This window comes from Cottoperca gobio, chromosome 19, assembly GCF_900634415.1.
Source record: "Cottoperca gobio chromosome 19, fCotGob3.1, whole genome shotgun sequence".
NCBI lineage: Eukaryota > Metazoa > Chordata > Actinopteri > Perciformes > Bovichtidae > Cottoperca > Cottoperca gobio.
The window spans coordinates 7,157,555-7,182,868 of record NC_041373.1 but is presented as its reverse complement, the minus strand read 5'-3'; the positions used below and the strand labels follow the sequence as shown (position 1 = coordinate 7,182,868).

At 39.9% G+C, this 25,314-nt stretch overlaps 1 protein-coding gene across 4 annotated transcripts in view; it reads left to right on the top strand.

Moving 5' to 3' along the window:
• Nucleotides 1–25,314, top strand: part of LOC115024459 (ankyrin-3-like) — a 110,627-nt gene that overhangs the window by 43,069 nt on the left and 42,244 nt on the right. The window contains exons 9-29 of one of the 4 annotated variants that reach the window (XM_029456018.1): nucleotides 891–989; nucleotides 1,383–1,481; nucleotides 2,480–2,677; nucleotides 4,226–4,324; nucleotides 5,032–5,130; nucleotides 6,258–6,356; nucleotides 6,462–6,659; nucleotides 8,938–9,036; nucleotides 9,249–9,347; nucleotides 10,665–10,862; nucleotides 11,479–11,577; nucleotides 11,845–11,943; nucleotides 12,118–12,216; nucleotides 12,417–12,512; nucleotides 13,202–13,274; nucleotides 13,739–13,798; nucleotides 15,149–15,184; nucleotides 17,722–17,845; nucleotides 20,837–20,848; nucleotides 23,183–23,285; nucleotides 24,481–24,525. In XM_029456018.1, coding sequence (XP_029311878.1) covers nucleotides 891–989; nucleotides 1,383–1,481; nucleotides 2,480–2,677; nucleotides 4,226–4,324; nucleotides 5,032–5,130; nucleotides 6,258–6,356; nucleotides 6,462–6,659; nucleotides 8,938–9,036; nucleotides 9,249–9,347; nucleotides 10,665–10,862; nucleotides 11,479–11,577; nucleotides 11,845–11,943; nucleotides 12,118–12,216; nucleotides 12,417–12,512; nucleotides 13,202–13,274; nucleotides 13,739–13,798; nucleotides 15,149–15,184; nucleotides 17,722–17,845; nucleotides 20,837–20,848; nucleotides 23,183–23,285; nucleotides 24,481–24,525 — 2,133 coding nt within the window. The remainder of the gene's footprint in view (nucleotides 1–890; nucleotides 990–1,382; nucleotides 1,482–2,479; nucleotides 2,678–4,225; nucleotides 4,325–5,031; nucleotides 5,131–6,257; nucleotides 6,357–6,461; nucleotides 6,660–8,937; nucleotides 9,037–9,248; nucleotides 9,348–10,664; nucleotides 10,863–11,478; nucleotides 11,578–11,844; nucleotides 11,944–12,117; nucleotides 12,217–12,416; nucleotides 12,513–13,201; nucleotides 13,275–13,738; nucleotides 13,799–15,148; nucleotides 15,185–17,721; nucleotides 17,846–20,836; nucleotides 20,849–23,182; nucleotides 23,286–24,480; nucleotides 24,526–25,314) is intronic. The other 3 variants (XM_029456019.1, XM_029456020.1, XM_029456021.1) reach the window with 3 other exon arrangements.

Below are 25,314 nucleotides of genomic sequence, written 5' to 3'. Positions count from 1 at the left end.
CTCCAGTCTAAAAAAATCCAGATTTGATGTAGTCGCTGTGATATTTCCTCTTCACTTTAGCGCAGGGCTTTCCGCGTTCAAGCCGAGTTTCACAGCTTTCAACAGGGTGGAGGTTAGACAGCGAACCGCTCTCATGGGACTCAGTAACGCACACAAAACCACTTGTAGCTGCTGAATCACCTGCATCAGTACGATGCACCTTCACTGTCACTGTAGATGCGTCAGATTTTTGATTTAATTTTCTAATTTTCAAATTGACCGCGCAGATCATTTATGACGTAAGATCGTAAAACGAATCTACGTAGCTACGCTACATCTATGCCACACTCTAGTCTATACTATTTTTAAACAGTTTGAGAAACACTTTAAACTTATAATATATTAAAAAGAAGACTTAGTAAGTAGTCTGTAATTATACAGATATAACCATAAAATAGTTAGCAGACCATGTAAAACACTCTCTCCACAGTGCATAGTTTCCTTATTAACAGCTCCTCCCTGTATTCGCTCTACAGAAGGACATTCTGGGAAAACCAAGAAAGCAAGAAAAAGGTTAAACCACAACACTGTGCAGCTACAGTGGCTTGAACTGATTGTATTCCCCTAGAGGGGGATATTTATCCTTTTTCCTCCTACACTGTCACATAAAGCCCTTTTTCTTTAGTGAGTGAGCTGTATTAAAATGCTACAGGCACGAACAGGCTGAAACGCCTTCATTTTCAATTTAAGTGTGTTTGTAAGCCCGTTGTATGCACAATGTCATGAATCATTTATCATTTACGCGACAATATGTGAGCAACAGAGTGAGAACATTCTGTGTTTTTCCTTAAAATACAAATTCTTCGTTTTTCTGGTTGAATGCGAAAATTATGCTTTTCTTCCTCCCCCAGAATGACATAACACCACTGCACGTAGCATCCAAACGTGGGAATGGCAACATGGTGCGACTGCTGCTGGAGAGAGGGGCCAAGATAGATGCACGGACCAAGGTAAACCTGCATACAAAGTGATGTTAATATTTGGTGGAGCTCCGTCAATTTAGCGCTGCACTTTCATAAAATTAGAGGGTTGCAAAAGACAGATGAAATAAAAAATATTCAAAATCAAAGCAACAGAGGACATTGCTGTTCCTAGTGCGGACTTTGCATAATGAAGGTTGATGGTGTTGCTTTTCTAAACCTTAGTCCCAAAGCCCAAGCTTTGTCCGTTTATCTTCCAATACAGGCACATTCGTATTATCATCTACAAGCTTCAAAAGCAGCTTCTTTTGTCCACCATTTTTTAGTTTAAAGATTTTCTCAACCAATAGACAAACATGCAATTCTTCCAATTAAATCATGATTAACACTGTTGGTGATGTACTGTGCCTGCACTGTTCCCAGGATGGTCTGACCCCTCTCCACTGTGGAGCCAGGAGTGGGCATGAGCAGGTGGTGGAGATGCTGCTGGACAGAGGAGCTCCAATACTGTCAAAGACAAAGGTACACCTCCAACCTGTGTGTGTACTTTCATTCTATATTCTCTCTCTCTCTCTCTCTCTCTCTCTCTCTCTCTCTCTCTCTCTCTCTCTCTCTCTCTCTCTCTCTCTCTCTCTCTCTCTTTGTCTTCCTCTTCTGTCATTCTCACTTTATGTTTTCTAACTGTCTTTTCTCTGTCTTTCCATCTCACTCATCTGCTCTTAAAAACACTCTTAGCCTAGAAAGTGCTCATATCCTTTACTTCAGTAAAAGTAAAGTAAATGTCCTGCCATGAAAATGGTATTTAAGAAAAAGTACTAAAATGTACTAAGTATAATCAGGAAGATTTAAAAGTAGAAAAATGTCTCATGTGACTGTGTAAATTATTATGGCTCATGAATTATTGTAAATGCGGAATTATACTGCTGTATTTGGTTGACGAGGAGCTCATTTTGAACTTTTAACCATTAATTACATTATGGATTCATCTGCTGATTATTTTCTCCATTAATCGAACGATTGTTTGGTTAGTAGAAGTTCTGGAAAATGAAAAAGGACAATCACAAGTTCTCAGAGCCCTAAGTGACACCTTCACAAAGCTTTGTTCAACCAATAGTACAAAATTCCCAACACTTAAAAATCACAGAAAAGCATAACATCTTCACATTTGTGAATCCGGAACCAAAAACGTTTTTTGCATGAAAATTATGTAAATGATTAAAATAGTTGTTAATTGCTTTGTATCTTTCTTGTAGTTTATAAAACAATTTAAAACACCATTTTTTATGAACTCTTAAATTTTGTCTGCAAAATCTTAACTTGGAGTAACTAAAGCTGTCAAATACTGTAATTGTAGTAAAGTAAAAAAAAGTACAATATTTCGCTCTGAAATGTACTAAAGTACCTCATTTGTAATAAAATGTACTTAGTTACAATCCACCACTGAAATTAATCAATGTCCTTGCTTAAGAACATGCCCACACAATTACAGCTTTTTAAAACTTGTGACTTGTTCCCTCCAGAACGGTTTGTCTCCGCTCCACATGGCGACGCAGGGCGACCACCTCAACTGCGTCCAGCTGTTGCTGCACCACGAGGTGCCCGTGGACGACGTGACCAACGACTACCTGACGGCGCTGCACGTGGCCGCCCACTGCGGGCACTACAAGGTGGCAAAGGTGATCGTGGACAAGAAGGCCAACCCCAACGCCAAGGCATTGGTGAGGATACAAGGAGCTGCGGAAATCCACTAAAATATAATTTATTATGAAATGTGGAAAGTAATGGCAGGAAGGTGTAAGGAGGAAGACATTTCTCTCCAGTTAAGAGGACTTAAAATCAATCAATTACTTGATCTGATCGAGAGAAATGAGAGAAGAAAGAAAGAGAGAAGAGTTAAGGCGACAGGATAGACAGGTACTGAAAGGTAACAGTTGGTGAAGTCTTGTTCCCATTTAACAGAAGTGTAACCAACCCATAGACTGTATATAAGAAGTGGAAACAGTGAAGTCACCCATTAGTTTGTGGACGACCATTTTGGAGCCTCGTGTTTGGCATTTTGCATTTTGGCCGTCGTCATCTTGTTTTTCTGCTACAAGAAGTGGCATGAGGAGATGGAGAAGTACAAGCGAATTCTGAACAAGATTATTTTAGGCGACCAAAATGTTACAATTAACTTTCATGAAGTGAAACCACAGTGTGAAAGAAGAAAAACACGAACAACACTCAAACCGGACAACTCACAATGTAGCCTCTCCCGATAGCATACGCTGCTTTATCGTCTATTTTACTCTTAGCTGGACCATCATTTACAAAATGAACATATTGCTGTATTGAAACTTGAAGCTAGATTGAGACCATAAACATGTCAGGAAAATGTTAATTAAGGTAATAAATTAAGTGAGACGTAAGGTCATTTTCTCATAGACCTCTATTCAATCAGACATCTAAAATTGGAAGTATAGAATAGATACATTTCTGCAGAGGCTTGACTTGAAGCTGTAGTGTTGCTCAAGGTTGTGGCAGTGGCAGCATTTAAATGTCTTGATGATTTCATCTCCCAACAAACCAAAAATATCTTCCTTCCTTTCAAGTCTTTCATTTCCTCTGTCCCTCCTTTCTTTCCCTTCTTCCTCACCTCCCTCATTATCCATACTTTTAGTTGGCTTACAACAAAAAGAGAGAAATGAGGGACTTTAATGGAGAAGAAAAGACACGTGAAGGAAATGAATGAAGGAAACAGACAAGGAGACTAAAAATACCCGTTATACTGTCTTGCTGTATCTGTAATGGGAGAAGTCTGGGTGTGGTTAGAGCACTGGGACTTTATAGCCAGAGAGAATGAGAAGGGGAAAAAAGGAGACGGAGAGGAAAATGAAGTCATAGGATTGAGCCAGAAACCTCAAAGTGAGCGAGTACGAGAGGGAGGGAGGGGGCAGAGTGTACGCGTTGGCGAGAGAAGAGTGAGTTGTAGAGAAAAGTATCTATTTCAGTGCAGCATACTTTTTTTTTTAACAGCTTCAAAATCGAGTCAATTATTTGCACACATGCTTGTCTGGTTGGCATGCAGAGGGGTGAACAGAACAAGTGAAAGAAAGAGCAAAAAGCAAAGCAGCTCTCGCTTTGTACTGTATTTTCCATTCGGTGTTCCAGACTTATCTTCCACCAGCTCAGCAAATCCTGCAAAGAAACACACAAAAAGGTTTTTGGACTATTTTTATACTTTAATATGTTTATATATTTTTTTATTGATTCTCTGTGTTTTTTAGAATGGTTTCACTCCTCTGCACATTGCCTGTAAGAAAAACAGAGTCAAGGTGATGGAGCTACTTCTGAAGCATGGAGCGTCGATACAGGCAGTCACTGAGGTAGGTGTGTGTGTGTGTGTGTGTGTGTGTGTGTGTGTGTGTGTGTGTGTGTGCGTGTGTGTGTGTGTGTGCGTGTGTGTGTGTCATGAAAGCACTATGATGTCAGTTGGTTTTGTGTAATAAGTTTGTACAGTACAGTACAGTTTTGACATACTTCCTACATAGTCCTTCACTTGTGTAATTAAGTTTTCTGCTGCTTTATACTTCAACTACATTTCTCACTTTACATTTAATTGACTTTTTATTCCACATTTAAATTCCAAGAATAATGTAACATTTGTATTGATTTATTTAGAGCAGCAAACCTTCATACCAGCTAAGATTTCTGAAAAGTTCTTGTATATTATAGTCCAGAAATATATTATATATAATTGACGTAATATGATCATCATATAAAGTTGCACCATCATTACCTGGAACATGCTGCTTACATCTTAATTAATAGATGATAATAATCTAATATTATGTTGGTATAACTCTATGAAAGGGGTCATTCTGCATAATGAATATATTTGACTGATGATATTTCCGTACTTTTACTGTATTTCACAGAGGTACTAATCAGTAGCTAGAGAGTATTTCATCGTACCACCTGTAATAAAGAAGTTTTATTTTACCCTCTAGATCCTGTTGTTTAAGCAATAAGTGTTTTATGCAGCTATTCTCATTATTTCTCTTCCTCTTCTGTGTTTCTCTTCTCTTTACAGTCCGGTCTGACTCCGATCCATGTTGCAGCATTTATGGGACACGACAACATCGTGCACCAGCTGATCAACCACGGAGCTTCACCAAACACAAGCAATGTGGTGAGTTCTGCTTCTTTCTTTCTCTCTCTTATACTCCTTTGTCCTCCCGTTGGTCATTTTGCAGTTTCTCTGTAATGGAAAGTGGTTAAAAGGAGCTCAGTACTTTACTCACAATGCTGTAGCCTACTTAAGGATAGTTTTGAGGTACTTTTACTTTACTGGAGTATTCTGCTTTATACTTCTACTCCTACATTTGAAACTACCAACCTGCATATTAAGTAAATAAAATGCTGCTTACACATTGAGTATTAACAATCTAATAATGTTAGAATAATATATTATTTTGCAGATGATACACTTGTGAAAGAGTTCACTGGTAGTGATGAACCTATGAAGCTTTATAGTTCATAGTCCACAAACACGACTCAAAATGACTGTTATTATCTTTTTAATACTTCAACGGGGTGATATGTCAAACAGTAATAATGCCACTTGTTAAACAGCACATTACACAGAGAGACAGACTCATGTAATTAAAGAGACAGCGGAGAAAAGCTCTGTACTTCAGGAAGGTGGAGAGGAGGTCTGTCGATGCCGTGTGTATGTAAGGAGAGGACCCTTCACTGTCATCTAGTCCATAAAGACTTTTCTATACGAGCTACAAACTCTCACTCCTGACCCTGATCACTGTTAAATCACAGAGGGACAGTTAGCAGGAAGAGTTGAGAGACAAAGTGAGTAATGAGCAAACAGAGAGGGGAAAGAGTTCTGCACGTTCAACTATTCAACCCCAAGTATTTGGTCGCCCACGCCGTGTCTGTGGCCAGGTTACCGTAGAAACGGAGCATTATGGGACGTCATTATGGTGAGTTGGGTGTGGAGAGAAGGGGGTCTCTCTCTCTCTCTCTCTCTCTCCCCCTCTCTGCCTCCCATCTTAACAGAAAGGGAGTTTTCATGAGGAAGGAAGGCAGAGAAAAATCCAAACTTTGGAATAACTATCAATACCTCTTTCTGGTGTGTGTGTGTGTGTGTGTGTGTGTGTGTGTGTGTGTGTGTGTGTGTGTGTGTGTGTGTGTGTGTGTGTGTGTGTGTGTGTGTGTGTGTGTGTGTGTGTGTGTGTGTGTGTGTGTGTGTGTGTGTGTGTGTGTGTGTGTGTGTGTGTGTGTGTGTTTGTTTGTTTGTTGCAGAGGGGGGAGACAGCGCTCCACATGGCAGCGAGGGCCGGACAGTCAAATGTGGTGCGATATCTGATCCAGAATGGAGCACGAGTGGATGCCAAGGCAAAGGTAGAGCACATGTGACATTTGGGTTTAAGTGTTTATTGTCATGCACAGTTAAAAACATGCTTTTCCTGAACAATGAATTTGAAAATGTTTGTTTGTCGTCAACAGGACGACCAGACTCCGCTGCACATCTCCAGCCGTCTTGGTAAGCAAGACATCGTTCTCCAGCTGCTGGCAAATGGAGCATTCCCAGACGCCACGACCAGCTCTGGATACACGCCTTTACACCTCGCCGCCAGGGAGGGACACAGAGATGTGGCCACAGTGTTGCTGGATCAAGGGGCTAGTTTGGGCATTATTACCAAGGTAAATCTGACGTGTGGAGACACATACTTCTCACACATTGATTGTTTTGTTGATAACACGTGCTCCATGACCAACAGATGCATACAAACATATAGCAAGAAGATTACTGCTACTGCCACACACACACACACACACACACACACACACACACACACACACACACAGACTAGACACATACTCTGATTGAGGAACATCAGATACAGTTGACTGTCTGCCAGTGAGAGAGTTGGGTGAGAATAACTTCTCTAGAGTCTGAAAACATTGTTCCTGGAGCGGTTTTCTTTGTGCATTACTCATTTCATAACATCTATTTAAACTGCAATACAGCGTTTCATGGCTACAGTTTCGACAGTGAGGAAAGTCCCTTAACTCTAAACGCAGTCGAACAGAGGAGATGTTTCCTGGTGATTTTCCTGGATATTGGCAAAACACAGAAAGGAACAGACTCTACTTTTAGAGCTTTTTACGTTAAATATCTGGAGGTCCTCTTTATGGTCTCACCAGTTGCATTTACATACAATTAGAACAAAGACATTTTCTTTCTGTTAAATCAGTAACACTTGTGTGTCTTAGTGGACGGCTGCTAATGATTTAATAAAAATGATTTTAATTTATCCATCATCTTAGTTACATGTGTTATCCTCATTAGTTTTGAGGATATTTGGTCATAAACCAAAGTGTTTGTTGTGAAGTGAATTTTGACCTGATGATGGCACTACATGAACAGTCAGGGTTCACCAAAGTTGTTGCCGTTCATCCTGAAGGGGCTTGAATGTGTGCAGCAAATGTCATTTCCAATGGATGGATTGCCAGAAGGATCAGCACAGTCATCAGGACTCATCATCTGGGAACCACAGATGTCTTTATGGGTTTTTGTGACAATCCATCCAGTAGATGTAGCGATATTTTGCAGAATAAGTGAAAACTTAGCTGCTGGTGGCACTAAAAGAAAAGTCAGGGGATCATCAATAAGATTCATTGTCTGGGAACCATGAACATCCGTAGGAAAGTGTGTGCCAATCCGTCTAACAGTTGTGTGCTTATATTATCCCAAATGTTTCCAACAATTTTCAAACCAAGAGGAATCTGTCATTTTAATCAAGGCAATGGCGTTTTTGTTTTGGACGCCTGTAATGCCGACGTATCCCCGTAGCGCATGCATAAGCGTTGTGGTTGCAGATTAATCGCGCTCTTAGATGCCACTGAGTGCATTTGCATTTCTACCGGCTTTGACCACCGGGTCCGTTTGTTTTGGAGAGGAGGAGACCTCTGCGGATCATATCTGCGGAGATACTGACTTCAATGACAAACTCCCATGATCCCACACATCATCACAACGTCACCAAACTCCCGTCTTTTATTATTGTTTGAATTGAGAGGCCCCTAGTGGCAGAAAATTACATTGTGCGTTTCATTTCTTCAAAAGATAGATGAAGCACAATTAAGTCTCAATAATCTAATTAAACATTTTTTTTAAAGATGTGTATTCGACTATCGTGACTTAAGATCATTATCATCCTTCCATCCACCAGCTCAAAAGCATGGATTCATATTGTCAACATACAGAGACCTTGAACCAGGAAGCCAGTCTGGATTCTGTCAAGTCCCATAACTATTAGTCACCTTGTACAATATGCACATGTGTAAAGTCACACAGAGTCGGGTCTATCTGGACAGAGTCGGGTTCATGGATCTGTGTTGCCTCATAGCTGAAGAATGTGATGTAACACTCATTTCCACACCCTGAGCCCTTATTTAGTTTCATCATTTTTAAGCACCAACTAATCAGTTCCCCATGTTATGTCATGACATAACCCTGCAAATAACTCAAATAAAGGTAATTAAACACAGATTGGTTTTGTGGAGCAGCCATGTATAGAAAATAAGCCATGAGAGATCTTTTAAGTAACTTTTAACTGTTTAAACCAACTGTATGTAGAGGACTCCTGTCCACAGTCAGGTACAAATGACAGAAGGAGAGGAGGGAAGGGAAAACAAGCAGTTTAATGGAGATCGGGCGTGTTCAGGGTGGTGTGAGCTGCTCACATCGACCCTCCAGGACCCAGCATACTGAAAGACACCAGAACCAGCCGGTTATATTGTGTCGCTGATTACTTGATTCTGGCCAGCGGTCTGATCCCCAGCCGAGCCACTCCAGACACTCCCAAGAAGACGGTGTCGTGACCACACCCCACTGCCACACTGTAGTACAACTCCGATTAGATTTTGAAATACATTTGGTTTAATATTCTGTTCATGTCGTTGTGTGTCTCTGCAGAAGGGCTTCACTCCTTTGCATGTGGCTGCAAAGTACGGGAAGATCGAGGTCGCTAACCTGCTGCTGCAGAAAAACGCTCCGTCTGACGCTGCTGGGAAGGTAACGCATGTTTAAACACTGGTGTGTGAGAGAATGACGCTTTAGGGAGGACAAAAAGAGCTCCCACATAAAGAACAGGGCACAATAAATATTCTTATATTCAACACACACGTGCACATTATCACATTAGCTGTCTACACGTTTGTTTTGTAGCTACACTCAAAGCTTTCACAGTCTGTATCACCATTTCACCGTTTCTTGTGTGTGTTCAGAGTGGACTAACTCCACTGCATGTGGCAGCACACTATGATAACCAGAAGGTGGCGCTGCTCTTGCTCAACCAGGGAGCTTCACCGCATGCTGCTGCGAAGGTAAGAGTTAGTCAAAGTGCGTCACATCGAATGTTCCTCAATGCATTGATGCACCAAAACCTCTCTCTCACTCTGGGTGGAAGCAGGCTGACCTAGTTTCAGTCACCCACGTGCAATTACACCATGCACTACAGCTGAGCGAAGCATTGTGATTGGCTGGCTGGATTCCCCTCGACACTCTAACAGCATCTATCCAAAAAGAGCTGCCACTGAAATTAGCTAGGCCTCAATAACCTCTCTCTCGTTGTTTTCAAGCAATCACTAGATATCCAAGAATTCAAGCTAATGTTTTTAAGCAAATATTTACTCTTAAGGTCCTGGTGCTTAAATTATAGTTCTACACCCCTTAGTAATGCACATTTTAAGGGGACAAAGCCATCTCCAACAGCTGCAAAATGTAGACATAAATACAATTGAGCTGCAAGGTATAGCTAAAATGAATATCATTATATTATAAATGTTTTTCTATAACAATATTGCAACTTTGTGCAAAATTGCATGTAAGATAATCAAATTGATTAGATTAAATGTGTTCAGCTGTTAATAGAATATAATAGTTTTACATTTTGGTTGAAATGATCAAATTCACTCTCATTTCTGTATGCTAATTATGAAGCTACAGTCCGGTTAGCTTAGTTTAGCTTAGCTTAAAGACTGAAACGGGGCCATACTGCAAGTTTTTATTGTACAGAGGTTATGAACTGGACTATTTCTTGGTCCAGCGCAGTTATTCGTTTAACTTCCCGTCACTGTGAGGTTGAAGGTTGAAGCGAGAAGGTTAGCCTACTGCTCGCAGCCAAAACAAAGCCTGTCACTTAATCCTCTTTACTTGTTGTTTTTGCACTTCGTTTTTTGTACAAATTAGACAAAGAATATATAACATGTTGGTGAGTTTTAAAGGTGCTCAAGGACGTATTTTGTTACCTTTTCAACTGTTTTTTACTGTTTCAAGTCTTGTGCTAAGCTAAGCTAAACGTTTAGCTTCACATTTAACGTACAGATATAAGCATAGTAACAATCTTCTCTTTCAATTCTTAGCAATAAAGCATATAAATGTATTTCACAATGCTGATATGATGATATTGTCACTGCAATACCCACTTTTTGTTGTTTTTCACTGTCTTTTCAGTGGCACACAAGTGACTCAAAGCCAGTACACATTGTTCTTATAAATATATCTTTTGAAAATGTGCGTAACATATAATACTTAGATAAAGCAAAGGTGTTTTTTATGTTTCAATTTAAACTAGTATTTTGACTTTGAGTGGATGATGGTGGTGCAAGAAAATAGAAAATAACTCTCTTCTCTGTTCCCAGAATGGTTACACACCACTCCACATTGCAGCTAAGAAGAATCAGATGGAGATTACCACCACCTTGCTGGAGTACGGTGCCTCCACCAACACGGTGACACGCCAGGGGATCACTCCTCTGCACCTCGCAGCACAGGAAGGCAATGTGGACATAGTGACGCTGCTGCTGGCTCGAGACGCTCCGATAAACATGGGCAATAAGGTACGAGATCCCTGTGTAAAAACTGCCATTGCTACGGTGGTTTGCGTCTGTCATAACATGGGAGTAGTATTTACACTGTGTTTGTGTGTGTGTGTACTACTTGTGTTTAAACTACTTAACTACTTGGGCCTCACTTTATCCAAGACTCTGTTCTTTTGCCAATTATTATCTCCGCTAGGCAGAAGCCTGTGGGCAGATCATGCATTCGGTCGTGTGTTAGGCACGATACGAGATAAATAAATCCCTGTTTTTGTTATCTTTGCTGCCATCTTGTCTGAAAAAGAGCCGGGAGGGACAATTTAGTCAGATTGAACTCTTTGTTTGGAAAGGGAGAGGGAGACACAGCTGGCGGAGATCTGCACTCTTCTAGATTGAGTTGTTTCTGGTATGGGTGTGTCAACTTCTATTCTCTTGTTATGTGTAACCATAATGCACAGAACCTTGGATTATATTGTTCTGTATTCAACACCTTTCTATCCATCCGTCTCCCTCTGTCTGGGTATTAACTTTGTTTGCAACTCAGTAATTGTGTGTTGTTCCTGTAACTGTGTCTTGTTCCTGCTTTTTCTATCCATATATTCAATCCATCTTTGTCTGCCTGTCTGTTTGTCCTTAGTCTGGTCTGACTCCGCTCCACCTGGCTGCCCAGGAGGATAAAGTCAACGTTGCTGAGGTCTTAGTAAACCAGGGAGCTACTATAGACCCTGAGACCAAGGTAATGCTACGAGTGTCTTCTTCCTTCTGGTCAAGTGGTTATCGTTTCAGACATTACATATGTACATACATATATATGCCGACAACAGTTAAGAGCTTAAGTCTGCAACTGTGTATATTTGAAATGTATAGACCTTATCCATTCCATACAGTTTCATGAAACAAATAACATATTTAAGTTACACAGTTACAAGACAATGCTAACCGATGACTGGATGGACGTATCTTTGCTAATCACATTTTCCCAAATGGTTTTCTGCATCATCAGCTGGGATACAGTCCTCTCCATGTGGCCTGTCACTATGGCAACGTGAAGATGGTCAATTTCCTGCTGAAAAATCAGGCGAAGGTCAACGCTAAAACCAAGGTAACCATTGAGTGTGCACAAGTGTTTTGTTTCTTTTGTGTGTGTGTGTGTGTGTGTGTGTGTGCAGAAGATAATATTCACAGTAGCTCACTGATTGTGTCAGTAGGTGTAGAATAAATATGTACGTGCATTTCTTTATCTCTAACCTTTGTTTGTTTTTCCCTCCTCCTGCAGAACGGTTACACGCCTCTCCATCAGGCTGCCCAGCAGGGACACACACACATCATCAACCTGCTGCTACATCACGGAGCATCGCCCAATGAACTCACAACCGTTAGTACACACACACACACACTCAGGCTAATACTAAAATACACGTCACAAATATCAAGGCCAAAGTCAACCAAGCATTATAATTGTTCTCGTCTCCGCACAGTGAATAAGATGTGAAATATCTTTGAGGATTAAGGCTTTAATGCACACTGATACTGTTACAGATCCATCACTCACCTCTTGTTATTTCTTTTCTCCAGAACGGGAACAGCGCTCTGTCCATTGCCAGGAGGCTCGGATACATTTCTGTAGTTGACACACTCAAAGTGGTCACAGAGGAAACTCTGACCACTCAGGTGCGTAAGTGTTTTCTGGTCCTGGTTGACTGAAATGTATAGTTTCCCAAATTCTTCCCTTTTGTGATATGAATCAATGGTGCCGTAAACATTTTGTTCCTTTCCTTTTTAACATAATGAACTCCAGCCTGAATTCATTTAAATCTGATAAATGTCCACATGCACTGACCATAAATTCTCAAATAGAAGCCAAGGTTATTATTAAATACATTATCATATTAGAGATTAGCACTTTATCTCAACGTTTGGCCGTAATTCTAAGTATATTTATCACATTGTAGTAAGAGTTCATCTTGTTTTCTACTCTGCTCTCTAACTTGCTGTTATTCAAGCTCTTTTAAGTTGAAGAAACATAACTAATCGCAGACTTCCTGCTCTAGTGTTTCACATTAAAAGCCTTCAAGTGGCTCTAATGGGACCTCTCTTTCCTGGTAGGATTGTAATGTGAAACATCTGCAGGAAGTTTTGTATTCTAATTGTATGGCAGTTTAACAATCAATCATCAAAACAAAAACTGTAAAGTTAAAGCAAGTGGAAGTAATGAAGTTAAAAAGAGAAACTACACGTGGAAGTTGTACTGATTTAATTAATATTGTGGACATTTAAAATGTGAGCCATCAAAGTGCATAATGACTGTAATTTAAGACGTTTCTGTAATAATTGAGTGTTTTGGTGTCTCTGTTGGACAGACTGTCATAGAGAAACACAAGATGAACGTTCCTGAGACCATGAACGAGGTGCTGGACATGTCTGATGATGAGGGTAAGGATTTACTTCACACCTTATTGATGTTTGGATCTGATTACTTTAAATCTATCAAAATGGATTTCCCTTTGCAACCTGACTTCAGTCACAAATCCGTGGGAGACAGCCAAAGTCTATAAAATCCCAGGTTGAGTCATATTTGGCTTTCGGGCTGGAAAAGGCCTCGTGCTGGTCCATTGGTTGCCAAAGTTCCTCCCTGTTGTTATGGAAACACTTATTTTGTTGATGTTGTTGTTGTGGAGGAATTCATTAACTTGTTATCTTTTTAGTTCATCTTTTGACATTTTGTCTATGATCATGATTTAATTCCAAAGTAACACATCCATCCATGAACATGTACAGTATTCCCTTTGTTTTATATTCAATTCTTCCTTTGCCTTTAGTTTTGTTGTGGATATGATTTTTCCATATTCTTTGGTTCCCTTTTTTCTCTAACCCTCTCCTCCATCCCAATCACACAGTCTGTAAAGCCAATGTCCCCGAAATGATCACAGAGGACTATATATCTGATGTGGAAGAAGGTACTTTTCATCTTTCTTCATTGTTTTGTTCTTTAATTATTTCATCCCTCTTTCTGTGTCAGTCCTTCTCTTTCTCTTTGCTCTCAAGATGTATATGTGCTTTATTTATCTGAAAGTAGTAAAATACCATGATGGAAATTGGTAAAGCGTCTCCATCTTTATTATTCAAGTCAAAGGTACTGTACATGTGCGATACACCCTCTGTACTTGAGTGCTTTCAGCTGCTTCCCGCTTGGACTCTCTCGTGCTGTGTTGTTGTAAAGCCTCCAGTATTTTCATGCATCGAAATGCATAGAATATGCTATTTTCTCCTAGTTGCCATGCCAACTGTCTGAATGTGCACGTTGCGGAGTGTGTGACAGATTTCTTTTCATGCTGTGGAGTAGACGGCACACACACTCGATCCTTTGTCTTCGGAGGGCTTGTCAGGGACGCTTCCATTGTAGTTTCACACATACGGGCCAAAGCAAACACGGTGTCAGCTGCTTGTGTGTGTGTGTGTGTGTGTGTGTGTGTGGATGTGTGTGTGTGTGTGTGTGTGTGTGTGTGTGTGTGTGTGTGTGTGTGGATGTGTGTGTGTGTGTGTGTTTACTTTGTGTATCTCGTTTCTCTTGGTCTCTGGTGTGGCTAAAAAGCGGCTGAACTTGAACTTTTTACTGACTCTCCCTAATGACATTGGGGGAGGGGAAAAACCTAAAATATTGATATATCGAGATTTTTCAATCAATAGCTTGTTTCACTTCTGCCCTCCGGTGTTTCTGCATTAATGGTAAAGAATAGTAGGCTTTCAGTTTTAGGTAGTCACATGTTTCATGCTGTCTGCACATGCCAGTTTCTATCGCTGCTATATGTCAGCAGCCTGCAGAAATGTACATTTCCTCAACAAAAGTGTTCTTACCCACTGTGGTTATGTGTGTGTCATGAGATTACCAGGTGTACTGTAGTTTCTCTTGGCCAGAGACGACTTCTGCTGCTGACATTAGTATTTAACACAATATATCATGCAGCATAATGTAACATATATCTTTATATAGACTGGCCTGTGCAGATCTGTCCTATGAATTATGGATATTTGCCTGAATATTTAGTGTGTTGATCTAGTGAACCAAACTTTCAGTTGAAGAGTAGAAAGAAGACAGTGAGCAATGGGATGAGTTGAGAACAGAGGGATGAAATACACACAGGCTCTTTAACATCATGGGATAAGCGTTTTATATGCAGCCTTATGTCTCAGTCAGTAATATTCCTGCATGCGTGATTTTAAAAAGATTGAAGATATTCCAAAAGATTTCTATTTTATTTATTTTTTATATACATGGTTGAATGTGTATTTCTGCTTTATTTGAACAGAGATGGATGTTGGAAATATCTGCATCAGCTATTCCTGTAAGTCCAAAGAAAACGCTGTAACTAACTCCAATAACCAGAGTGAAGTGTTGCAGCTAAACTACATTTAAAATGTATATTTATTTGCACGTTTGCTGAATTTGTGTGCAAGTTTTTGTCTTTGTTGTTTTGCTTTAGTAGAGTGGCCATCTTTGATTTCTGATCTAAAAATATATATGAAGTGTAACTCTAGGCACACACACACACACACACACACACACACACACACACACACACACACACACACACACACACACTCTCTCTCTCTCTCTCTCTCTCTCTCTCTCTCTAAAGCTCACATACCAGCTGAGTACCAGCAATGATTAACATCTCCAATAACACACACAGTCCATGATCTAAATCAGGGCGGCCCACAAACCCTCTGCAGTCTTTTATAAACTGTTGTGGGCTTTTCAAATTGTTTTTCCCCAGAGTTGTAAAGTTAATTTATACGTGGTCAAAGTCTGAATCATGAGATAGCTTAGCTATTTATAAATCAATAACATATTTACCACATGTTGATTTACATTTAATAGCAACTTTTCAGCTTGTTCCAATAATTGATCTCGTGCTTAATCATGTGTTTCCAGGGTTGCTCTTAGGCGAAGATTCAAAATGGGTCGTACGTTTTCATCCTTGGACCTTCATGCCTGTCTTTGACATATCATATTCCAAATATAACGCTTGCTATTAAAAAACAAATAGAAGCAAGACTGTTAATAAAAAGGCAACCTACTCATTTGTCAAATGTTAAAGAGTTAAGGAGAGCAGTGAGGATGTATAGTGCACTTTACGTCCTATAGACGCTGCAGGTAGAGTTTAGATGTTAGACAACTAAGTCTGAGTCACACACCCGCTTACTATTTCTGTCCTGCAGTGAGCTCTAGGTGTCTGTCCCACACACACACACACACACACACACACACACACACACACACACACACACACACACACACACACATGTATGCACACACATGCACACACACTGGATAATCCTAGAGCAGGGTGGGTAGGCGGGAGAAAGCCGATCTGTTTGTGTGAGTGCTGGGCTGTGAGTGAGAGAGAGAGAGAGAGACAGACGGTGTGTGTGTGCAGGAGAGAGAGAGCGTGAGAGAGAGAGAGAGAGAGAGAGAGAGAGAGAGAGAGAGAGAGAGAGAGCGTGAGAGCGAGAGCGACCAAGAGTTGAAGGAAGTCGGAAGAAAAAAGTTTGTTCAGGGTGCACAATCCTGCAAAGTGGACTTCAGGCTGAATGAAGTGCTTTAAAGCAGGAGGTGAGTTGTGGCTCGCTCGGGGGGCTGAGATGATAATGGGCTGGAATGTTGCCAGATAGTTTCTGTAAAGTGAGGGAGAAATTGTTAGGGAGGGGGGAGGGGTGCTGTTGCAGCAGAGGATGAGGGGACAGGAGGGTGAGGCGGGGGTCTCCGGTGCATTGTGGTTGCTGGAATTCCTTCCTTTTCTTTCTCTTTTTCGTTTCTCCGCCTGCATGCACTTGCTCCCCTCTCCCACTTTTTAACTCCTCCTCTCCTGCTTTCTCTCTTTCAACTCTGCGGTCAGCGGTTCATCAGTAGGTTAGGGTCTACAGTAACTCTGAGTGGAATAACATGCTGCTTACTGTTTTCCTGCTGTAACGTATGTTTCAAACACTTTGTTATGGCTTGAGTGATTTCTTTGCTGTGATGACATGGAGTTGTGCTGTGTGGAAAGTTGTAGCATTTATTGGGAACTTGGCATAAATCTGTGGTCAGTCACTGTATTTAGATATAAAGATGTTAAACTGCTGTTATTGTTCAATTAGTCGATTGACAGAAAAATAATTGGCTACATTTTTGATAGTCAAAGTATTTTTTTATTTTAATATTCTGTTTTCAGCCTCAAACATGGAGATTTCCTGCTTTTCTCTTATTGATATCATATTAAACTGAATATTTTTGGGTTTTGGACTAACAATACATTTTAACATTTTAATCACCCTGACCTGGGAGGGATATTTTTACACTACTTTCAGACATTAATTAATCGATACTGAAAATTGTCGTTAGTTGCAGCCCTAGTAAACTCACTAAGCTAACCTGACATTAAAGTTACTGACAGCAGCACTATTAGTTGTTTGCAAGCTTTACTGTTAACATTTTTGGGACAGGGACAAAAAGCCTTTAGTGACAGCAGAGACTTTTGTTTTGTGTGTGTTTGTTGGACTACAGCTGAACTGGAAAACAGCCTCTGGGCAGAGGCTGCATTGATCTGTCTGTCTAAAAGAGCTACTCTGTTATCGTCTGCATGGAATACAAATACAAGAAACACAGAGAGCAGCCAATATGTTACATTTGCCTTCATAACATTTCCCACTTTAGCTAGTAAAGCAAGTCTGCCAGCGCTAAATGTTGAGGATCTCAGATGAAGCAGTTTATTGCGTTCATTCTCTCTCTGTACACTTACTTTCTCTCCAGAGTTTAGAACTGGCAAAGTTTTGTTTGCACACAAGAGAGAAACAGAAGAAGAGATGGAAAGACAATTCCCTGTGTGTTTTCCACCTACAGGTGACGATGCAATGACGGGGGACACGGACAAATATCTGGCCCCCCAGGACCTGCGGGAGCTGGGGGATGACTCGCTCCCTCAGGAGGGCTACATGGGCTTTAGCGTCGGTGCGCGGTCACAGAGGTAAGACGCACTAAGACACTACCCTCCAGTCGTGACTATTTCTATGTTTGTTAAGGGAAATGCGACATTTTGATATCAATCTCTGTGATGTGAAATGAAACAGCCAGGTCACACCAACATTTAAAGTGGCAAAAAGTCGGTGAACTTTGACACACCTTTGAACAAGATGCTGCAGGATGAAGTATTTTTGTAGGCCGACCCGGACGTTAGCATCACCCTGGTTCTTTGGACAGACAGCCAGTGGGATTTTTCCATTGGATTTTCGATTATAGCAGAAAATAAACTCTGTGGCAAAGAAACGTTTATGAAACTTTCACGTTATAACGACTTCAGGACTCGTTCCTTCATCTCTCTGAAGCAAAACATGTTGACACTTGTAGGGAACAGAGAGCTGAAGAGTCCACAATGTAGAAAGCTATTGTAGCTTGTTAGCTGTGTTACACCTTTAACCTCTGTTGGAGTATAAACTGCTCCACAAAAGAGTATGAGACAGTTAGAAAACAAGGAGTTGATGGTACAAATAAGTCTTTTGAATAAACAGTGTGAACTTATTGCCAGTGGTTACCTCGCTAGCTACAGTAGCAAACGCCCTGCGAAATGTCCCTGCAAGAGCAAGCTTCTACAATCACATATTTAACAAAGATGACTTTCAGTGTGCTGTATTCTGCTATAGTCTGAGGTGGTTGTAGGATTCCTCATTTAAACAGTATAAAGAAAATTACTTATTGTACAGTTCAAAACAGAGCAAAAGACAGGATACCTTTTACCACAGAAACAAAGTGCGATCTTAGACAGTAAGTGACAGGGCTAATAGTAATTGTTATTGTATTTATCGTAGGGATGTGGCACACATTTCCACCATGGTCTCTTTTTGTTTATGAGAATTACAGTTCAACAAAGTATTACAATGACTTTGATGATACACTGAAGTTTAAACGTGCTGAAGAGTGTTTTTCAAAGCTTATTTCCAGTTTATAAGTAATATTGTCACAAAAATGTATAAAAGCAGTTCTTCTTTTTTGTCCAGATTGTTCTGTGTGTCGGGGGTCAGAATAATGTAAAGCTCCACTGCTATGTGTGAGATAGCAGTGAAGCTTTACATTATACTGACCCCCGACACAGATTTTCCTGTCACCAGTGGGAGGTCATAGTTCGCTTTCTGTGGCTGTTGAACTTTCTTTGCTCACACAAACATATTGACACTTGTGCAACCCGCTGAAGAGGGAGGGGTTATTGAATATCTGAGCAGTGACACACGCGGACACTGAGCCACAGGAAATTAGAAACATGTTCGATTTCATGGCCCTGAGCACACACTGTTTGAGCGTGTGTGTGTGTGTGTGTGTGTGTGTGTGTGTGTGTGTGTGTGTGAATTAGTTTAACACATTTTCTGTAGGAATGGATTCAAATATCTTCCTGTTCCGTCGATTTAGGAAGTGAATTATCTACAAAGTCACTATTAGTTAGCTGAAAGAAAATTGTAGTGTGTGTATGTTATTTGTTTTTTTCAGTCATTATTATGAAACTTTTCAACATTGTTAATACATTATACTTTTGAACATCACAAAAAGCAAAACATGCATACTAAATATAGAGTTGTGACGTCGGAGGAGGAGCTGCTTGGTCCAGAGGTAGTTTCGTCCCACTGCAAATTTTAAAGTTTTATTTTACTAATATCTTTCTCAATATAGACACACAGGAGTCTCCTGGAAAATGTACTGATACTATAGTTGTTTTTATGGCCATCAGATTCCCAAGAAATCTTGTTGGTGTAGCAGAGTGCTCTAAATACTACATTACCCATGAGCCTCAGCTGACATTGTTACGGAGACGAAGCTTTAAACTTGAATTGAATTTTCTTGAGATTTTAAAGAAGGCCCATCACTTCACGGTTTTGGTTCAGTCTCAGCGCTTTCATCATTTCCAACCACAACAAGCAGCTGTTTTCAGTAAAAAAATAGATCTGAGAAATTCACTGTATCTGCTCAGCACCAAACAAGTGACGTCCAGCTTGTGGCCAAAACAAATCACTTAATGCAGATTTACATTTCTGCATACACACACTAGTAGCTTCTCTTGTGAGTAACCAGATGTTTTCTAATGCATTTACTCATCATTTGTTCTGATGATTCAACCAAGAATGTCATGCCCATTAAAGCCTTGGAAGTGTTTTTGTATGTGACATTTTGGGAACTTCCAAGGCTTTAATGTCTTGAAATTCTTGGTTGAGTCATCAGAACAAATCCTTCTATCTATGTAGACATTTGAAGAAGATTTTTACATCTGGAACGCTGGACGCCTCAATTAACTCCTCCCTCTTCACAACTTCATATTATATTTTTTAAAATAATATACGCCTACATGTGCAACACATTCTCACTCCCAACTCGTCAAATTTGGAAGCATGGTCCGGACCCATTGGTGTCACATTTGTATCGCACTGGGTACCCCTCTAGCTTCAGTTTTCAGCGTGCAGGGTAGTCCGATAGACTTCAACGCATGATGACACGTTCTTATGTTCGTAATTCAAACAGAATGACATTCTCGATACCCAATTCGAAACCACGGTTTTAAAAAAACACCATGGTAACCTCATTTACGTTTTGCTAACAGTTGTTTTTATGAAATTAAACAGGTCATAATTCTCTCTAATATCTATTTTATATTGCTGTGAAAACATCTGTATAAAACTGTATTTCACGTTTTTCGCCAAAAATGACATTTTACAAAATGACATTTGTACACATCATGATAACGCTCTGATATTAGTCCGAAAATTATGAGTTTATAAGTGAATTAGTTATGAATTGTTCATGTGATCAAAGTCAGACAGCGAGCGGTGAGACAGTCAGTCAGTGAGACAGTCAGTCAGTGAGACAGCATTTAGCCTCATTCAACCAACCTGGCTTTTCTGCTCTCTGCATCTCTCTACCCAATCTTCTGTTTGTTCATGATCTTTTATTCTCTCCTTATGTCCGTTCTTAATGTTAGTCCCAAAGTCAGGTAAGGCTGAAGGCATGAAGAGGTCCCCCCAACTACCTAACCCCCTCCCACATTTCATTTGGTCCAATGTAATACATCTTTACTGTGTATGTTTGACTACTAACTTAAGGGTCTTGACCAGGGTTTTGTTTGTTTTTTACGTTTTTAACACTTTTGGATGTTGACATCAGGCACTGTGTTATGTCCTGTGGTTCACTTGTACGTCTTACTTTCAGTTGAAAACAGTTTTGCTGTGTTCCCTGCCTGTGAGAGATTAGCCCGTTGTGTTTGCTAATGTGTTTGACTTTGGTTACTGTATCATTAAAGCCTGGGTCTTTGTGGGTTAGCCACAAAGGTGGAGCTTGCATCATTTTGGTTTCTGTGTGGAGTTTACCCTCATCAAGCTTCCAGGGACCTGAACTGATGCATCTGTAGGCAATAGCTGTTGCCTACATCAGTTTAGTGTCACGTAATGAACAGTGCAGAATAATCTCACTGTTGTCAAGCACAGTTATTCTTAAGATATGTACATTTCATATAGAGATGTACATCAAAACGCACATTAAAACTGCTTTAATGACGAAAATAATAATAACTAATTTTTTAAAAGAAGCAACAATAAGTTCATCAAACAGCAGGATAGAATGGTATGTTTTGCCAACCACAGGTTATGTTTTTTTTAATTGTTTTGCATATAACGGCTGTACATCAACTTCTATTTGTAATGTAGTAGATGTGTTCAACAAGTTTAAGGTTACAACTTTTAAATATCATATGTACTGCATCTTTTCCAAGACAAGAGCGTTATTTTTTATCCTGCTTTCTCAGGATAATTTATGGAAGATTTACATAACTGTATAAATTGAATGAACATCAATGCCATGTTAAAAAAAAAAAACAATACAGAAAAGAAAGTGAAGAGAGTAGCACGGACCTGCCAACACTAAACACAAAGAGCTCATTAGTTCATGAAGAAGTGCAAGAGAGCTTTTTCTTTTCATTTTCTTTCATAAAATGAAATAATTATCCAATCACAGCTCAGAGATTGGGCCATGGGTGGAGCTTATCAACATGACAAAACTTAATTTAGGCAATCTCGAATCTTCCATAATAATTAAATCTGCATTTGTTATTGGGTATTGCAAAGTAACAAATATAGGCCGGATCACTGAGATACATTCCTCTGTGAAGTTTCAGTTATAGTCTTAAAGTGATGATCTCGAAGGTGTTTGTGGCGACACACCTGCGATTACCGCTGATCGGCATAGAGAGCGAATACGAAGATCTTCGTGATTGTCATTTTAAATGAGGAAAATGTTTTTAGTGATTTCAAGGTAACGAGATAACTGGTTTATTACCTCGTTATGTCGAAAATCTTTTGTTTTCTCAAGATAATAACCCTGTTATCACCAGGAAATTACTTTATTATCTCAAGATGGCCAAATACTCTCGCAATCTTGAGATAATAGAGCAGCTCCTCTGAGCACCGGCTAATTGGTTCACGTCGGTTTACGTATGTAAAGCAAATAGGGCTGTTGTAATTGCGGTTGAGACGTTGCAGGCAAACATTCATCACATGTCATTGCTCAGGAATGCTCTTTATTTGACTCATTAGAGTCTCTCTGAAACAAACAACATCACAGCGCACCCTCCATGACAACTGTATTTGGACAGAAATGTAAACATTTAAACAATCTACAGTTTAATATGTATGAGTATGAGACAAAATTAACAGCTAATTACCTGCAGATTGTTCATCTTGACGATCAATACCAGCTTCCTGTCCTCATACTGTGTCCATCATCCATCATATAGTAATCTGCTTAACTTTCATAAGCTACTCTGCTTCCCTCAGGCTTTTACGACATTCAAAGTGTGTGCTGGCATGGTGTGAGTAGCTCAGTCGCTGCGACAAACCCCACAAAACTTGTTTTTTGCACTGGACATTGACCATCCAAGAGGTATTATTTGGAAAATCAGCAAGCACTGACCACTGTATTTGCATCTGGATTTCTAAAGAGTTTATATGATGTTTTTTGTCTCCTTAGACACATTAGTATCACTTGCACACCGATCACTTCTTTCCAGCTCTGGATTTTGTTTTGAAAACACTTTAAATTCTCTCCTGAAGAGCGTTCTTTCTTTCCTTGTGGTTGTTGTTGTCACTAGTGGCATACAGTCAGGTTCCTGGAAGCTGCATGCATTTAATGTGTTTATGTTTGTTTTTTCTGTTCACTTTCATACCCTCCTTACACCACCACCCCCCCCTCCCTCCCAACTCCTCCTCACCTCCCCCTCTCCATCATTGTGACTGTTGTCTTGGTAATCCGTGACTACTACGGCAACCACACCAAGCCTGCGTTCCTTCAGTTCTGATAGGTCCAACACGCTGAACCGGAGCTCGTTCACGCGGGACAGCATGATGATAGAGGAGATGCTGGCACCCAACAAGGAGCTGGTACGTACTCGGTGTCTTTTTCTTTCTTCCTCACTGCTAGCTTCGGTCTCCTCTTCTTTCTCTTCTCTGTCAGTAATCCAGAGGTCATTAACTCCACAAGAGTTCTGTCTCCAAATATCCCAAGCTATTTTGGAGCTGTGCCAAAAGCCAGTCTATTCACCAATCCTCTTACACCTGAGTTGGCGTTAACTTGAAGACGGCAATCCCGTCACATTTTACTGAAAGAGGACATGAGATTAGTTGTTAGTGCTGCTATCTCACAGGGATTACTGTGACGGCCCGCTCACTTTCAGCAAATTGGATCTTAAATTAAAGTGGGAATTCAGGTGAAACTTCCTGGAGAAGTTATCCTCTATGACTCACCACTAGGCCGGACATCAGCAGACTTTTACGTCCTTGTGAATCAGAGTTGTATTTAATTGCTAGCATCATAGTAGAAATGTATTTGTTCTCATCGGTATCAGTTCATGATTCAAAAATGAAGGTTTGGCTGAAGCCTCTTGTTTAGGTAGTGGTAGTCATGGCTCCCACAGGTGCTTGAAATCCTTGAAAGTTTGTGAATATGAGGACAAAAAATCTTAAGAATTAGAAGCACAAGACAAGATCAACTGTGCTACCTGTTGGTAGATATCATTGCCAAAATGATACGCCTGATACCGAATCAATACTTTTCTTAGTTTCTTATTTTGGAATATAAATATTTTTTCATTTAATTAAATATGTAAATCTCCTCAATGCTTTTTATATCCTTTTTTATAGGCCCATAAACGGGTCCAAAAACTCCAAAACTAGTTCCAAAAATACTGAATCCTACACTGCCATTGTGCAACTCAATAGAGTCTTTGTTGTCCATGTCTTTGAAGCTCCACACGCCCAACTTATAACTCCAATTTAGACTATGAGTAAACTAAGCCTCACATGTAAAATCAGTGGCATCCCTCTTTAAGCTCGACCACGAAAGCCTCTTAGAAATTAATATATTGAAAAATGTTCAAATGTGAAAGCAATGAGAGAGAACTTTGAAGTCTGGACGCGTCTAATGTGCATGCTATTTTTTCCCTGCAAATTTGTAATTAACATTGCTGCTACAGTGAGACACACAATGCCGTAATCTGCTTCAGAGTAACATGAGTTTATGATGTGTGAATTTTAACAGCTGCTAAATAACAGCTCGTCTCCTCTCACGCCGCTCCAGATGCTCTGTAAGGAAAGGTCTTTCATTGTAGAGAAACACAATAAGGTAGATGTTCAAGTGCATGAGAGAATATGCCATTCACACTTTCTTATCATTTGTTATATGTGGTATAATGTTACTTTTCTGTTAAGTTATGCCATCATCAGAGCATGTGTATATTTATCATTTTCTCTTCATTCTTATAAAGTGGACTTTATCTATATGTTGGTGATGAATAATTAGAGACACTTTAATCATGTTCCTTCCTCATACAGTGTCAGTATTTCAGTTGTTTTGTTCTCACAACATCACTAAAGTTAGTTATGAATCCTAACTTTAACAGTTTCACATAAAGCCTATTTAAAACAGTTATAAATGGTCATTTCAATTTTGTCATATGGTGGCTATTTTTCGAGAATAAAACACTAAATTCTACTATATGTCAGCAGACTTATTGACATACCAGAGCCTGAATAGAAATATTACATTTTTATCTCTTAATCTCTTGAATATCAGACCTGTTGTCAAGTCAATATGGTTATACAGTGATTGCATCTGTTCACTGTCTACATCTGATGTTAGTTTCTGTCTGCCAGCTGTAAAATAATGATTGTATTAGTTAGAAGTCAATTATTTTGGACCGACTGTATGATGAATGCTGGTGTCCTTCCTCAAATTTTTATATATCCAGATTTGCTATTTTCATAATGACAGCAGCTGCTGTCTCCCAGGTATAGAAATAATTTTATGACTCAGCCATAAATCCTAACTTGAAATAAGATAGAAAGGAAGTGCCTTGTCATCTTGTTATTTTATAGCTCACTGCTGGTGGAATGAAAAGTTAAGGAAGTCAGG